Source organism: Callospermophilus lateralis, chromosome 5, assembly GCF_048772815.1.
Source record: "Callospermophilus lateralis isolate mCalLat2 chromosome 5, mCalLat2.hap1, whole genome shotgun sequence".
NCBI lineage: Eukaryota > Metazoa > Chordata > Mammalia > Rodentia > Sciuridae > Callospermophilus > Callospermophilus lateralis.
The window spans coordinates 4,612,819-4,628,923 of NC_135309.1; the positions used below are offsets into that span (position 1 = coordinate 4,612,819).

General features: G+C 51.8%; 1 protein-coding gene across 1 annotated transcript; it reads left to right on the plus strand.

The window, feature by feature from the left end:
* The first annotated feature begins 7,814 nt into the window (after positions 1-7,814).
* On the plus strand, positions 7,815-8,747 carry LOC143398897 (olfactory receptor 2G6-like). The gene has a single exon (XM_076855614.2). It carries the CDS (start codon positions 7,815-7,817, stop codon positions 8,745-8,747), a length of 933 nt encoding a protein of 310 aa, XP_076711729.2.
* The last annotated feature ends 7,358 nt before the right edge of the window (positions 8,748-16,105 follow it).

The following is a 16,105-nucleotide window of genomic DNA, read 5'->3' on the forward strand; positions in this document are numbered from 1 at the left end:
ATGCGCCAGTGACCTTCCACCCAGGCACCCTCCTTATTTCTCTCGGTGACTTCCCCACTCTCTCCTTATTTTAGAGGAAAAGAAGGTCTGTACTTTGTAGAGGCTCACATAGTGGGTGTCTCCTGTGCCTGCTGGCCTGCCCCAGGTGAGGGCTCAGCCCTTGGACCAGTGTCACCCAGTTTCACTCAGTGACAGCCAGTCCTTAAGCCTCCTGCAAAGCGTTCCTCTGAGGGGAAGACAACCGCTGTTCATGTCTCATTTATAATAAATACATGCTTTTCAATTAAGTGGTCGGTCATTCAAGAAAAATAAGTATGAGTGCTGACTGACTGACTGTGGGCAGTTCAGAGCTGTCACTCTGTCCCCTGTGGTGGAGAGTGCAGAGCATGCTGGACACAGAGGTGAATAGAGGCCCGGTGGGGGTTATTTCTGTGGTCCCCCCAAGAAATTGTGGTCCTTGATTTAGACTGTGACAGTGGGTGGGTAAATCATAGACCTTGGGATGCTAAAGACCTTCATGTGATGGCTGAAGTGCAGGGACAGTGACTGTAGCTCTCGGTCTCGCTCCGAGTTCCTCTTAGCATGTAGTCACCACCCCAGGTGGGTCAGAATGGGTGGACTGGAGCATTGCGAAGGCTGCTCCTGTCAGCCTGCTGCAGAGGCAGGGTGGAACCCGCTCTCCCGCTCCCGCCAGGCGACAACTGCCAAGCAGGTTGGGGAGAAAAATCTGGGGACACCTGGCTCCCTGGGACGTCCACAGAGGTGCTTGCTTGGTCTGCGCAGGACGGAGAGGCAACACGCAGCAATAAGCTGGACTCTGTGTGGTCTTCCCTGACCTCCCTCAGAGCCACGTGTCCCCCTGTGACCAAGCTCTGGCGCCCTCAAGTCCTTTCATGCTCAGGGGTGCCCCTGCCTGAATGCTCAATGCTGTGGCTGAAGCCCATCCTGTGGGAAAACTAACCTAGGGGTTCCTCTGCCCCTGCTCAAGTGGCGTCGCAGAAAAACAGGTTCTTGTGTTTGATGAAATAAACTTTAAACTCAAGACACCAAAAGTCATGAGAGAGAACTTTATTAGAAGTGAAAGTGAAGTACAAGCAAATTGAGGTTGGAGAGAGAGCCTGGGGAGGGCAGGGGGAGAGAGAGAGAGAGAGAGAGAGAGAGAGATCTCCAGGTAGAGGACATCAAGGGAGATGATGCTGTCCCCAATTTTACTACTGTTATGTTCACTAGGAGAGCTGGGGACCCCCTTCTGCACTCTTTGCCAATCAGGAGTTCAACTCCTTCATGTCGGGCGGTGGTTTTTGACCTTACTTGGTACCTCTCTGGAACTTGGTGGCCATCCTATTTAGGGGAGGGGGGCTTCACCTACAAGTCAATCCCATGATAAGATGGGCACTAGGGTCAGCAGCTGGTCAGAGTTACCTTAGTGTGCCTGCACCACTAAAGGAATCTTCAATCCCAGATAGCTGGAGATGCTTGTAGCTATAATTCCTAGCTTCCCATCAACCTCAGTGGCCCTGTTAAGAGTTAGTCCCATTAATCCTTCTCTTTTGATGTGATTTCCAATTAGCTCCCCTGTTTCTACCTTCTGCTAACTACCACCCTTTGCTTTCTCATCTACTTTGGAAGTACTTTAAAAAAGACCCTAAAGTGATTTAAAGGACACTTGTGACCTTGCTTGTATTTCCTGGCTCATGGATAGCTACTACCTAACAGGCTCGATCTGGACGGGGTGAAGAGGAAACTTTTATTGGGTTGAGTTTGTTGAGTATTGTGCTGACCTGGCTGTCCCCATAACAACAGAGAAATTTGCTCTGCAAGAGGAGCATGAAATGAGTTGCCTGTTGGAACACCTGCGGGTTATATGTTCTTGGCCACATTCACTGATTTTAAATTTTCTTATCTTTCCCATTTTTATGAATTTCTTCTCCTCTTAGGGTGGTTATTCCACTAGTCTGTAGACCCTTGTATTGAACCTTTCATTTGCCCTTTTTGCCTAGGTAGTAGCTTTTTAGAATAGCTCTTTCCATCCTGAGGGTGTGCTTGGTCTATTTTATGCATGCATGGTTGCTGACTGTCCATTTGAGAATTTGAGTCTTTACTTTAAGACCATTTCCTGTTGGCCTGGGCTTGTCCCTGTTTCTTGTTGCTGCGTTCATTTGACTCCAGTGCATTTCTGTGAACCTCACTTGGCTCTCTCCTTCATTCTTGCCTTCATTTCACAGGGTCTCCTCCCATATCTGCCGTTTCCTGGGCACCCAGGAACTGGTGTGAGCCTCCTTGGACTAGTCAGGAGAGGTACTGCCTGTTTCTAGTGCACATGATTTGGAGAGACATTGGGTCTGGAGGTGTGCTAGAAATTAAAATAAAAGGCATGGTCAGAGGGATTTGCTTCAGATGGACAGCTGGGCAAGACTCTTAGGAACGAGGCGTGAACACAGGAGGGTGAGAAGACCGTCTGGCACAGGAAGAGCAGGAGGTTTGTCCTGGTACCAGGGGAATTGAAATGTGAGGATGTAGAGCAGCAGAAGTGAATGCCCAAAACCCTGGTTCAGCATAGCCCAGGCGGCAGGAGAGACGAGTCCTGGAGCATGGCCAGTCCCCCGCAGCAGGTGACCTGAACGGGCTGGATCTGCTGGGGAAGCTGTGAGGCTGGCCATAAGGCTGGCCAGGCTCAGTGAGGCCCTGGGTTGGGGCGCTGCTGCTGGAGCTCTTGGGCTGGAGAGGGATGCCCAGGAGGACACCAGGAGCTCAGGGACCACTGAAACGGCTCTCTGACTGTCCTGTGCTTAGGGAGTGTTTCCTGGTGGGGCAGGGCACCCAGGGGCCACTGAGCTCTCTGGAGCGTGGAGTCTCCATGCCTCAGTTAGGGTGCCAGCTCCCTAGTGGGGCAGGGCTGCACCCGGGACCAGGAGAGGAACCCCCTACTTGCCACAGATGTGCCTCGGGCACAGGGGCCATCAGGGCTGGATTTTTCATGGACAGAATGACTTCAAGATTGAGAAGCCACTGCAGAGTCTGGAAGGAGACATCTGGGCTGTGTTTCCCGGGTGCCTTCCTGCTCAGGGCTGGTGGAGGTGAGGGAGCTGGCTGGAACCTGCCTCGTTATGTCCCCAGCTTTCTGACCACAGGACTCCTGTATGGTAAGCAGCAGCTTCCCATGTGAGCCGCACATTCAATGATAATAGGTAAGTTGTGAGGTCAGGGTGGTGGCTACTGGGGGCAGTAGGGGCAGGGAGGGTGGGGCAGGCTGGTCAACACCCACCAGGTTGCAGGGAGATGGGGGTGAGTTCTGGTGAGCTACTGCCACGGGTGCCCAGAGAGCAAAGAAGCAGCGGATATTAGGAACCCAGGAAGAATGGTTTGGAATGCTCGCCATAAATAAGTGATGGACGTTTGAGGAGGTAGTTAGGTTTAATCAGACTTAAACACACAGAGTGTCCATGTGTCAAAACACCAGCTTACCCATCAGCATGTACAACTTTCATGTTTTTGCGTATTTGGTACAATTCATGTACGTGTCAGCAGATTTCAGGGCGAGTTAGGAGGTGTTTCCATGGCAACACGTAGGTGTATAGCCAAAGAGCTCAAGGATTGCACCTGCTCAGCTCCATGCCCAGGGTCCATCCCTCGAGGGAGAGGAGTGCTTCCTGCCTGGGTCCTGAGCCCACCCTGCCCTCCGTGCTGCACTTCTGGAAAACATCCTGGAGCAGGCCTTCTCAATGGCCACAGGAAGCCACATCCCCAGACCCCAGAGCTGCAGGGAGGGTCTGCTGCTCTTCCCATGGTGGCACTTTATCCCTCTCGCCCTTTCTCAGTGCCACTGTTGTCCTCCCGTGGCTGACCTTTCTGTGCTTTCCCACTCAGCCTCCCTCCACTTCTTGCTCCAAGGCAGAGGGTCCAGAAGTTCCTCTCTGAAGCAGGACTTGCTGCAGTGCTGGTGATGCTGAGCACCCCCTGCACCATGAGCAAAGCCCCTGTACAGATGTTAGATATCGAGACATGCCGGGAAAAACACAGCCTCGGGAGCGCAGAGCTGCAGCTCAAAGTGGGACAGATGGCTTAGGGGAAGCAGAGCAGCATGCGTGACATGAGAGCACAAGGGTGACGTGAGAGGACGAGAAGTGCGTCCCCCGGCCACCGAGCGCCCACTTCTTCCCTTCACCAGGAGCCAGGAGGCCTGTGTGGCATGGAGCGCTTTGGAACGCCAGCCCTGGGCCCCAACTCCACTCTGCCTCAGAGCCTCCCTGGGCGGGCAGCCTCCACCCTGAGGCCTCCTCCTCTGTGACCACAGGAAAGTGGGTCCTGCTCCTCTCCCTGTGGAGACAGACAGGTGTGTAAGTCATGTCCTCCAGGGTAGCTTGGCGCCCAGAGAATCCTCCGCGAGTGTCCCCTCAGGTCCCTGGCAGCTCCTGGCTCTGCTGGCTTGGTGTTCAGATGCTCTGACATCGATAGCAAACCTTTCACTCCTCTTGGAAGCACACCTTGGATGCACAGAAAACAGAGAATGCTGTCTTCATTTACCTGCTTTTATGTTTTTGTTTGTTTTTGGTCCCGGGGAATTCACCCAGGGATGCTTTGCCAGTATGTCACATTCCCAGTCCTTTTTTATTTTTTACTTTGAGACAGACTCTCACTAACTTGCCCAGGGCCTTGTTAAGTTGCTAAGGCTGGTTCAAACTTGTGATCCTCCCTCCTCACCTCCCCAGTGGCTGAGATAATAGGCATGTGCCACTGTGAGGGGCTTATCTATAGATAGTGACTTCCAAGGACATGATATCTTTTCACAAGCTAGGTGAGTGGGCCTGTGACACCCTGAGGGAAGGTTCTTTATACCTCACTATTCACCTTGTGGGTTCCTGGGCTAGGGTTAGTGCTGCTGCTCTCTCCCCATCCATGCAGCACGAGCAGACAACTAACAAGGGTTTTTTAAAATTTTACTTTACTCTGACAAGATTCTTAACAGCAACACACACAGCTTTCTGTTTCCTATTCCTGGCTGGACTGGGCTCTGTTGGTAGAGTGCTTGCCTGGCACGTATGGAGCTCTGGCTCAGTACCCCACACCACTCGTGATGAATAGAGAGTCAGTGGCCAACTCACCCCTATGTCCAGCTTGAGGGCTGGCCCCTGCATGCATCCAGCAGAGGTTGATGGATGAATTAGCTGAAATAATGTCTAGTGAGAGACAAATGCCAGTGTTCCATCCAATCTGTCTATCTGTCTGTCTGTCTTCATCCGACTTCAGAGTGTGCTGTTGAACATAGGGAAACCTGTCTTCCAGGCATTTGTGGTTGGAGCAGCACATGGGACTAAACAGCTCTCTATTCACGTCTATGGGATGGGAGCCATGAGGTGAGTGCCGAAATGTCCTTTCTGTTTTCGTTGGAGAATGTGCAGACACACACTTAGTTGTCTTTATGCTTCTGTCTTAAGCACCTGACCTCAGGCCCTGTGGCGTGGTCACTGTCATGTCCATCCTCTGCAGTAGCAATGTGTTCAACGTGGTTGGCAAGCAGTCCAAGAAGTGCCTTTGTGCACGAGCCTTTAAGCCTGCCCTGCCTATGGTAGATGGGGCACACATTCCTTCTGTGAAACAGCAGGGCTTCCACGTGGTGCTCAGGGAGCTCTCGGGGTGCACATTTTGCACATCTGTCCAGCTGCTCACTGCATGTATTACAGCATGGTCACCACATCTGCCCAGTGAAACAGTGCACTGCTCCACAAGCACTTTGACTTAGCAAACACTTTTGGAGAATGTGGTAGATGTTAATAGCATAAAGATAAATAAGTCTTTAGATTCCTGACACTCTGATACTAGCAATGCATAAATATAAAATATTGTAGAACTAGTTGGAAATATGACATGTCTCTAAAGATTTCCTGTCTTTTGGGTCAAGTCTTAGAGGACTTATGGAGATGCCTAGGTGGGTTCACTGAGGGGACACCATGCAGCCGTGGTGGGAGGGGCAATGGAGCCACACTGAAGGTTTGGGGAGCAGGTGAGGCTCCGGGGGACAGTAAGGTGCCCACGAGCCTGCGAAGGCCATGTGAGCTGGCAATAGTGCCCACAGGCACAGCGATCACTGTTCACTGGCACACATTTGTCCCTCCACAGGGCTGGTTTCATGCACCTCGTCCCCATGGACAGCTCTGCTCCTCTCCAGGTCCCAGCTGAGCCAGCCAGGGCACCTCATGCAGTGACATGTTCAGGAACACAACTAAAATGCAGAAAGCGGGTCGTACCTGGAGCCTGCTCTCTTACCAGATTGTCCACCATGCTCTGGAGACGTCCTTGTAGGCAGTAAGGGATGAGGAGGTGACTTCAGTGGCATCCTGGTGGCAGGACACCAGGTGCAGGCCCATTCTAATAAATAGCATGAAAGAGAAACTTTGAAAACCTGAGCTGAGATAGCAAACCTGCTCATTCAGGGAAAGACATGGTCAGCCAGTCTTTCATCCTGAGCAGGATGGTGTGAGTGAGCAACTTCAGGGCGGACACAGGTCTCAGGGAGTCACCTCTCAGCTGCATCTGCTCTCTAAGAGCTATAGAAGAGCGAGATCAGGTTGTCCATGAGTCTGCAGATGTCCGGGCCTCAGCGCCTGCGAAGGGAATTGGCCACAGTCAGTAGGCTCCCCCGGGTGCTGTGGAACTGCCCGTTCTCCAGGTTCCCTGTGTTTCATGTATTCACAGGGCGCTTGGCCAGGCACCCGCGGCCAGTGGCTGGTGTTAAGGTGGGTGCCAGGAGACAGGAGCCAGGTCTCTATTACAAGAAGAGCGTCAACCACGTGGACTCTCTTCTTGGAGTTTTCAGACATAGTCAGCCCAGTCCTCAGCATCTCTGGTTGAGATTAAAAAGACAGAGGCTGTTTTTAACTGTTCAATCTCTTGGTTCCATCCTGTGTGAAACCGATTTTGGTTTCTTCTGTTAGTTGGTCAAGTGTACTGCCGGCAGGCGAGCCTTCATGAGTCAGTCTCTGCCGAGTTCCCTGCCTTCTGGTCATACTGCACTCACTCCCTTCCAAGTGTGTGACATCGACATTGTCCACTGTCCCATGAGCCCCACACATCGATTCTGGGTCAGGGTACATGAAGTTTTAAATTCTCTTACATTGTGCAAACATTTATCTTAAGAAGGAAGATTTGAACTGAACTAAAACCCCTCAACAAGGGCTATGCTATCCAGATAATGTGTACTGATGTCTGTGGTCCTGGAAGAACTGATTTCAGTTCACCCAGGATGTGCTGTGTTCTCTAGCATAGGTGGCGTGTGCAGTAGCTGCTTCCCACATTTGGCTCCTTCCCCCTCTGGCTCTGACCATGTGCCCTCTCCATTTCCATTCTCAGGCTGGGCTGCCCTCCTTCCGGGCCCTCGGGAGCAGCATGTGACCACACCTGGATTCATCTTGAGCGGCCCCGCTGCATTCCCACCATGCTTGGGGATCTCCCGGGCACCTGCTGGCTGCTCTGTGCCTTTGGTACCTTGGGAATAACCATATTTCTAGAGTGCTTGCAGTTCCCACAGTTCCTATAAAATTCTAATATGTTTACACTAAAAAAATTCATGTTGTTAAAAACTGGGGCAAACTCGATCTCAAGTGATGCTGACTTTCATGTGATCCTCGAGCTACATGGGACACCTGTGGGTCTCAGACCAGGTTCCACCTTCGGGGCCTAATAAGAGTCTCCCACTCTGGTGTTCTCTGCCGGGTATATATGTCCAAAGTCTTAGTTCCCAGAATGTAACTTTTGATTGTCAAGGACTTGGCACAGGATCCGAGGCTCTGCCTGACGTGAGTAGGTAGAGCGAGATAATGGGGGGCGCCAATGACAGCCTCCTCTCTGGGTTCCTTCTGCTGGGGTTCTCAGACCAGCCTCGGTTAGAGCGGGCCCTCTTTGGGGTCGTCCTGCTCCTTTACCTCATGACCCTTCTTGGCAACTCTGCCATCATCCTGGTGTCCCTCCTGGACCCCAAGCTCCACACACCCATGTACTTCTTCCTCTCCCACCTGTCCTTCCTGGACCTCTGCTTCACCACTGGTATCCTTCCTCAGCTCCTAGTCCACCTGGGGGGCTCAGACAAGTCCATCTCCTATGGCGGCTGCGTGGCTCAACTGTATGTCTCCCTCGCACTGGGGTCCACTGAGTGTGTCCTCCTGGCCGTCATGTCCTACGATCGCTATGTTGCTGTCTGCCGCCCGCTACACTACACTCTTGTCATGCATCCTCGGCTCTGTCACTCCCTGGTGGCCACGGCGTGGCTCAGTGGAGTGGCCACCACCCTGGTACAGTCCACCCTCACCCTGCGGCTGCCCTTCTGTGGGCATCGCCGCGTGGACCACTTCTTCTGTGAGGTCCCTGTTCTCATCAAGCTGGCCTGTGTAGACACCACCTTCAACGAGGCTGAGCTCTTTGTGGCCAGCGTCCTGTTCCTGGTGCTGCCCCTGTCTCTCATCCTGGTGTCCTACGGCCACATTGCCCAGGCTGTGCTGAGAATCAGGTCGGCTGCTGGCAGGCAGAAGGCCTTCGGGACCTGCTCCTCCCACCTGCTGGTGGTCACCATCTTCTACGGGACCATCATCTTCATGTACCTGCAGCCGGCCCGGAGCCGATCCAAGGACCAGGGCAAGTTTGTCTCCCTGTTCTACACGGTGGTGATGCCCGTGCTCAACCCTCTGATTTACACTCTGAGGAACCAGGAGGTGAAGACGGCACTGAGGAAACTCTGGGGAAGACCTTATGATTGAGGGGACCTGGTGACTTCCAGGTGACACTTAGGAGACACGGTTGCTCCCCTAGAGGATGACTTGGAAATGGCGACGACCCAACCCTGGGCTTTGGTAGAAAGCGAGGCTAGTTTGAATTTCAGAGCAGGACAGACTGAGAGGCGCATTTTGCAGATCTGGGTCCTCATCACGGGGTTGCCAATGTTAGGCAACCAGATGAGAACGCGACCGTGCTCCAAGCACTGTGCTGCATGAGAACTCCTTCTGTGTAACAGTCTTAGCCACGTGCTAGAGAGAGAGAGAGACCTGTGATGGGTCTCTCTCAGATACTGAAGAATTTGGGTCAGTTGCTCAGAACAGAAAGTACAAACTCTAAAGCTCAGTGACTATTTTGACTGACCATGGACTGCTGGACCCTCAGGTGGCCGAGGGTCCCTGAGTTCTCTTAGGTGCATCCCCCACCCCATGAGTCCTATGAGCTCTGAGCCCCTCTAGCGGGTCCCTGTGTGAGTCCCATTGAGCTCGGAGCCTGCCTGTGTAGGTCCCCGCACGAGTCCTGGGATCTCTGAGCCCCTCTCCACTACTGTCCTTTCCTCTACAGGACATCAAACTTTTTAGTTCCTCTCGTCCCTGTTTTGAGACGCCCACTGTGCTGTGACTTAGTGCCTGTTTCCCATGCAATCTCAGTACAGGTGCCTCCTGGATGTCCATTTAAGTGCAGACCTTTCCACCTGTGTCCTCCTGCTCAACCACACTGCATTTGACTGCTTGGCCCCGGGCATCAAAGGTGATCTGGCATTCAGCACCTGTTGACTAACTTCAAGCCCCGTGGGGGTGCTTTGCCCACTTTTCTCAGTATTAGAAAGTGAAGAGCTGTCCCCAAGCCTCGGTCCTTCCTTCCTCTCACAGGAAGGGGCCTCTGCCCTCAGGATGCCATGGGCTCCCTGCTGGACAAGACGTTGAGTTAGTAGTCACCTCTTACACTCTCTGTTCTACATTACATTGTGTGTGCATGTCTTCATACATCTTGGAACTGCCATTTCTTTTAAGAAATTGATTCATTTATTCAATAGTTATTGAGGCTCTGAGGGCATAAATTAAAAAAAGAAAACAACCTATGGCTTCACAGAGTTTTTACGCTAATGGTCCAACTCAAATTGTGGAATATTTTTCACTATGTGACAGTATCTATTATCAAAACAATAGAAAAAAATATTAGGGAAAATCCTCATCTTTAGCAAATTATTTGTAAAATTAAATCCATGTCAACCAGATCACAAGATAAATAGCTACATTTTTCTTTCACTTGGATTTTTGTTGTTAAATTGACGTGACTACAAAGAACGTTATCTGAGCAGTAACTCCTCACCCTGAAGGAGAAGGAAAAAGTGTTCATTATTTTCTAATTTACACATTAAACAATTATACATTAACAAGTGTATAGAAATGAAGGAATCTGTGGCTGAGTTTTCAAGGGCCTGACATCTTGATGACCTTGAAATTGTCCCCATGCACACTCGTAGCAGAGGCACACTTCCTGTCCGGCTAGTGCAAGGGCCAGGAGGGGTCCACCTGGGTAGCAGGACAGGTGGGGCACCTTCTGCTGTGCTGACGAGGGCACCTGAACCTCCCTCCTTCAAGCAAAGTGGGATCCGTGCTCTGGACTGGTGGCCACAGTGAGACAGTGAGGACCGTGGGCTTACTACGCAGGATGGAGATCTTGGACCTCTCTGATGAGGGGGTCAGGTCAGTGATTATTCAAGGGAAAGTAGGTGCTCCTGTTCTGAATATCATAAAGCAAAAATCCATAGCTATTTAAAAGCTTTAAGTTAAATTCACATTTTCCCCGACACTACAATAATCCTAGGTGCTAATGGGCAGCACATGGTGTTCCAGGAAACATTAGCTCTGAGCCAGCTGAAGTGTCATCAGAGTGGATGGAGGACTAGGGACAGGGGTATGGATTCTTAGCCCAGCCCTGTGCAGGGGCAGTTGGCCCTGGAAGGTGTGCAGTGCCACAGCCCCCCACGTTGCTGTGCCCGACCTCAGTCATAGCCGACTGCAGCCATGGGCCGCTTCCTGGGGGCTTTGCCCGCGTGGCCATCTCCCCGAGGACCCCGTCGTGGTGTTCCATAGCTGTGTGCGAGCCTTGGAAGACGCCCAGTTTGATGATGTCTCACACAGACCCCTAAGTGATGGCAGAGACAGTGACTGAGGGTATTTTTCCAGAACGGTGACCTGGAGTCTCTGGTTTGGACTGTGTTGGTGTGCCTTGTGCACACTTGGCACTGCCGTACCACGGACTTCATCCCCAGCCCTCTCTTCTCTTTTCTCCTTCCTTCCTTCCTTCCTTCCTTCCTTCCTTCCTTCCTTCCTTCCTTCCTTCCTTCCTTCCTTCCTTCCTTCCTTTTGTTTTCTTTCAACAGGGTCTGCTGAGGCTGGCCTTGAACTTGCGATCCTGCCTCAGCCCCCTTAGGCTGGGATTGCAGGTGCAATGCCATGCCCAGCTTTGTTTGAGTTTCTGTAGAAGAAAGACAGTGATTGTCTAAGCCTTCCAGGGACCCATTCTGTGTTAACAGGTGCTCCTTCTCTGTCCCAGGTGACCTGTGCCTCCCTGAGGCTGCCATTCTGCCACTCACTTTTTCTTGATGTTCCCACCCCCCACTCTTCCTCTTTCTTGGAACAAGCCTTTTCCTGCAGCTCAGCAGGGGCCCCTCTCTGAGTTACTGCAGAGAGTCAGCCTGAGAACCAGCTTCTAGCCAGAGCAACACCTCTTACTTCTAACTAGGGGTCATGCTCCACCTGGGGGTCGGACTCCTGGACTCCTGGGAGAAGGCCTCAATCCCCTTGTGGTCTCCAGGGGCCAGCACTGGAGCCTGGCTCCGTAGAGGGTATGCTCGCTGCTGCCTTCTGGGAACACCTGGTCTGCTTCCCCCTCTGTCCTCTCCAGCAGTTCCCATGACCCAGGCACCACCTGGGAAGGTCTGTTTATACCCACTCCTTACAGGCGGCTGGAGACACTGCCAGAGCGGTTGCTCCTGAGCCAGAGGTTGGCAGCTAGGGCCAGCCACAGCGGCCAGGTGTGATTTAGCAGATGCAAGCAGTGAACTGTTTCCCAAGGTTCCTCCTCAGGAATGATGGTGTCACCCCCCGCCCCCCTCCCTGTGCTGATCACCTTCAAGGCAATTAAAAGGCATGCTTTGCCGCCTCCTGTCATTTCCCCATCCCATGCTCCCTCACGCAGCAGCCCAGAATCGCCCTCTGAGGGAAAAGGCATTGAGTTCAGTTGAAGAGCTTTCTGGTTAAAGGCAAAACTAGTTAGTTAGCCTTTGGCCTAGAGTTCTCTCTTTTTTGCTTTAAATGACAGTTGTGTTCAGGATTACTTTTAAGAAGTCTTCATATTTGTGTTCTGTTGTTGGATTCTGGAAGTGAAAAGAGTCAAGCAGAGAAGAGTGATGGGTGAATGGCTCAGGGCAGGGTTGGCATCTCAAGAGAATCTGCGAGCTCCGTGTGGCCTGCACCCGGCACCCGCCCTGCAGCCGCAGTGATGTGCAGGGTGCTCTGCAGGAACAAGACCAGCCTCGTGAACCAGGTAGGGTATGGGAGCTCGTGTCTGGTGTTGACTCACATGGCTTCTCTGGTGGTGACAGCTGAGAAAGACGATGGGCATGTCACTGCAGCCTGAGTGTCAGGAAGGGCCCATCTGAGCAGCTGGAGGGGCCAGGAGCAGGGGTGTTGTGAGGAGCTGGCTCATCCCGCCCTTCAAGTGAGGGCTGTCTGTGGTGTGCTCCAGTCAGGCAGGACAGCGATGCTGGCAGGGTTTCAGGACAGAGCCCACCCCCACCTTGTCATCACCATGTCATTTCTGAGGGTGGGAAATAATCAACCATGGGATTCAGAGAACTGCATCTTCCAGAAGAGTGCCGGAGGACCCCCTCCGTGGGCTGCCCAGACTCTGTGAACTCCTCCAGGGCAAAAAGTTCCCTCCAGCTGCCAGTTTAGAAGGTCTGTGCCCAGTGGTGTCTGGCTCAGGCTGTGTGTGTGAGGTCCAGGGAGAGCAGGTCGAGCAGAAGGAGAGGCAGAAGTTCAGGGAGGTGGCCTCCGTGGAGGCTGGCGGGGAACCTGCTGGACCTTGACAGGGACTGCCTGCCCTGGAGGAGGGGCAGTTGCCTGCAGGACTCACCGGGCTCAACAAGGTGAGTTAGTCCTTTCCAAGACCTCGCTGTATGTTAGGGACACCGAGCTTTGACTCCCAAAATATTTCTTTCGAACTTTAAAATTTAATTTTATTAAAACTTTCTACTTTAAGCTCTTTGTATATCCTAGAGATCCATCCTTTGTCACAAGAGCAGCTAGCCGAGAATTTCTCCTGTGTGCTCTCTCTTCACTCATAATGGTCTGCTGGGATGAGGCTTTGTAACCCAAGGCCATCCCAGGTTCCCGAGCTTGGGGGTCCTACTGACAAAGCCGTTGCCTCAAAGCTGAGTGCTGACCCTACATTTTCTCCTAGGAGTTTCTAGCTTCTGGTCTGATTCCCAGGTCTTTGATCCATTTTCAGGATCAAAGTGCAGGATGGGAGGTGAGGCTGAGTCCCATCCTTCTACACGTGAGTAACCAGATCTCCAGCACCAGTGGGCACAGGGGCTGTCTTTTCTCCGGGGCATGTTTGGGCACTTTGTCAAGGATAGGTTGACGGTATCTGTTAGCGCAAAAAAAAGATTTGGATGAACAAAAACTTCACACATCAGCCAAAAGCCTTTATTCAGAAACGGTTCTAATGGACCCACTTTATTTATGGTTCTTTATTCATGGTCCTGATGGACCCACTCTCCTGGTGGAAAATGAGCCACTGAATAAAGGATGGGGACTGGGCTTATATAGGTGACTTGATTAATGCCAGAGCGTGTCTCATGGAGGGTCTGGGGTCAGCGGTCAGTGGCCCAGATGGAGGGTCTGGCATCAAAGGCCAGTATTATCTCTTTCCCCTGGGGCCTCACTGTACTGTCACTGAGAAGGACTTATGTGCGGAAGGGTCGATACTTGGGCTTCTTCCTAGAGATTGTGGTCTAGGCCTGGAAGTCTGTCCTCCCCAGGGCTCATCTTGTCCCTGGGAGATGTAGTAGAGAGGATCGATGCCCTCAGCGAGTGGCTTCCTTTCCCTGCCTTTCCCCAGGCCTTACTATGTTGGGTTTGTCACTTTCCACATCTCATGGGGTCTAAGTGGCTGGTCTCTGGGTCTTCTGGCCTACGGGTCTGTTTTTATACCAGGGCCATGAAGTTTACTGTAAGGAATGTAATGATGACGTGTGCCAGCCCAGGTTTCTTAGCTTTGCAACCAAAGCACAGAGTGTTACCAGTACGCTATTGGTCTTGTATGCCAGCCTCGGTCTGAGGCAGGAGCCTAAAAGTGTTCCTGAAACATCCTCAAAATTACTACTGCAATTGCTAATTCTGTTATCATTTCTAATGTGCTATTGGATACCCTCCCCATATTTTATTAGGGATTTCACAAACCATAATTTATGTTGGCTTTTGTAAATTTTTAATTTTAGATGTTTTTATCCAAAAATTCTTTTCTGATAGTTTTCCAATAAATTTTTCTTAATTATCTTACTTTGTTTAGCAGGAGTACCAAACCGTGAATACTCTGGCTGTTGGATAGGTTTCTTTTGAATTATATATTTTAATACTCTCTTCAAATTTGGGCATGAAACTTTTTTGTGTGTGATCTGGTTTTATGAACACAAGCTACAGAAAACACGGTCTGCACTCCGGTGCTGCCCATGAGTGGACTTTTATTAGGCTTCTTTTATTGGGCTTCTTCCTAGAGACTGTGGAAGGGCCCAACACCCCTCTCACCACAGCTGATGCAGTGCGTGCACTTCCTCGGGCGGGGAGGTGGGGGGTGTAGGATCAGACAATAAGGAGGCCTTGGGCATTTCCACATTGTGATGGTGAGATTGTTGTAGCAGCCAGAAGGGGGTCATGTGGCCTGATGCCCGGGGTTGCCACGTTGCCCAGCTGTCATGCTGGGGAGCCCTGCTGACGTGCACAGGGTTAGCGCAGCTCAGGTGGGTGGCACAGTCACAGTGTCTCCGAGGTGTGACTGGAGCAGCAGGGCCTCTTCTACCAGGGGCGGGGCCTTTGTGCCCACCTTCCTTGAGAGTCACATGACCTTCACACCAGTTGACCACACCGCAGTGTCCTTGCTTGGGAAGGCTAGAGATGCACACCGCGGGGTCGGGGTGACCTTTCAGCCATCCCTCTGCTGGGCACTCTTGTTGTGTGTGGCCCCCCCTGGCTCTGTGAATCTCACAAACAATTCTGAAGAGCCACATGCCCCTTGTTGAAGGCAACAAGATAAAATTTAAAAAAGCATTAAAAACCAAAACGCTTCTTTGCCAAAGATTTCATAAGAACAAAGGTTCAGGCGTACATACCAGTAAAGAATTCGTTTCTCTGTTTTTGATTTTGCCGCACTGGGAACAGAAGCCTCGTGCATGCTGGGCAGTGCTCCACCACTGAGCTCTGACTTCTCTGCTAAGAGGAGTTTTTCTGGTAGCTGTGGTCTGCAGGAAGGACTGGCCATGGTCAGCAGCGTCCTCCTCCCAGCTGCTTCTGGTGATAGGAATATCGTTCTGCACCTGTGCCCTGAGACAGCGCCTACAGTATGAAGGTCCCCAAAGAAGGGAGTCAAGATCACAGAGATGACACATCCTCAGGAAAACTAGTGTGGGGGCCAGAGGCACCTGGTCTCTAGAGGGAGGCCACAAAATGTGAGAACACACGACCAAGAAGCAAGGGCTGAGGGAAGCAGAAGCGGGGAGTGGCGTGAGGCCAGGAGAGAGCTTCCTGATGGCCTCCACCACCCCAGACGGTGTCTTTGCCAGGTCATCCAAGTCTCAGGAGCTGGCTTTTACTTAGTGAAATCAAATCCAGCATTTCTCACCCACGTAAACCTGTATAACTAGTGTCCAGACTTGGGCATGACAAAAAATAGACTTTATTCCCCTTAATTGAAAAGTGCTAAAGTAAGACCTGAGGTTCTGTCTTTAGTTGGAATATCTCAGTCTCTACCTTTCTGTAACCAGAAAGACAGTGACGGACAGGAGTAGGCTTAGATAAATTGAAAGGTGATCTAGTTTATTCCAGACTTGTAAAACCTTCGAGTTGCCCTCTGCTCTGCTTTGGATGGCAAGAGCTGGACAGTCCACCCCACACCATCAGAGGCAGACACCAGGACACAGAGCCCAGCCGCCTGTTGCCCGCTGCAAGGGAGCCACCCATGAGTGCCCTCCTGGGAGGTGGCAGGCCTAAGGGACCTGGTGGGGTCTGCCGTCTTTCCCAGCTGCGCCTCGGCCTTGGGAGCACCGGTGGGG

Bases quoted from the DNA above. Each gene is read 5' to 3' on its own strand.
- LOC143398897 (XM_076855614.2), top strand. From the start codon at position 7,815: ATGGGGGGCGCCAATGACAGCCTCCTCTCTGGGTTCCTTCTGCTGGGG.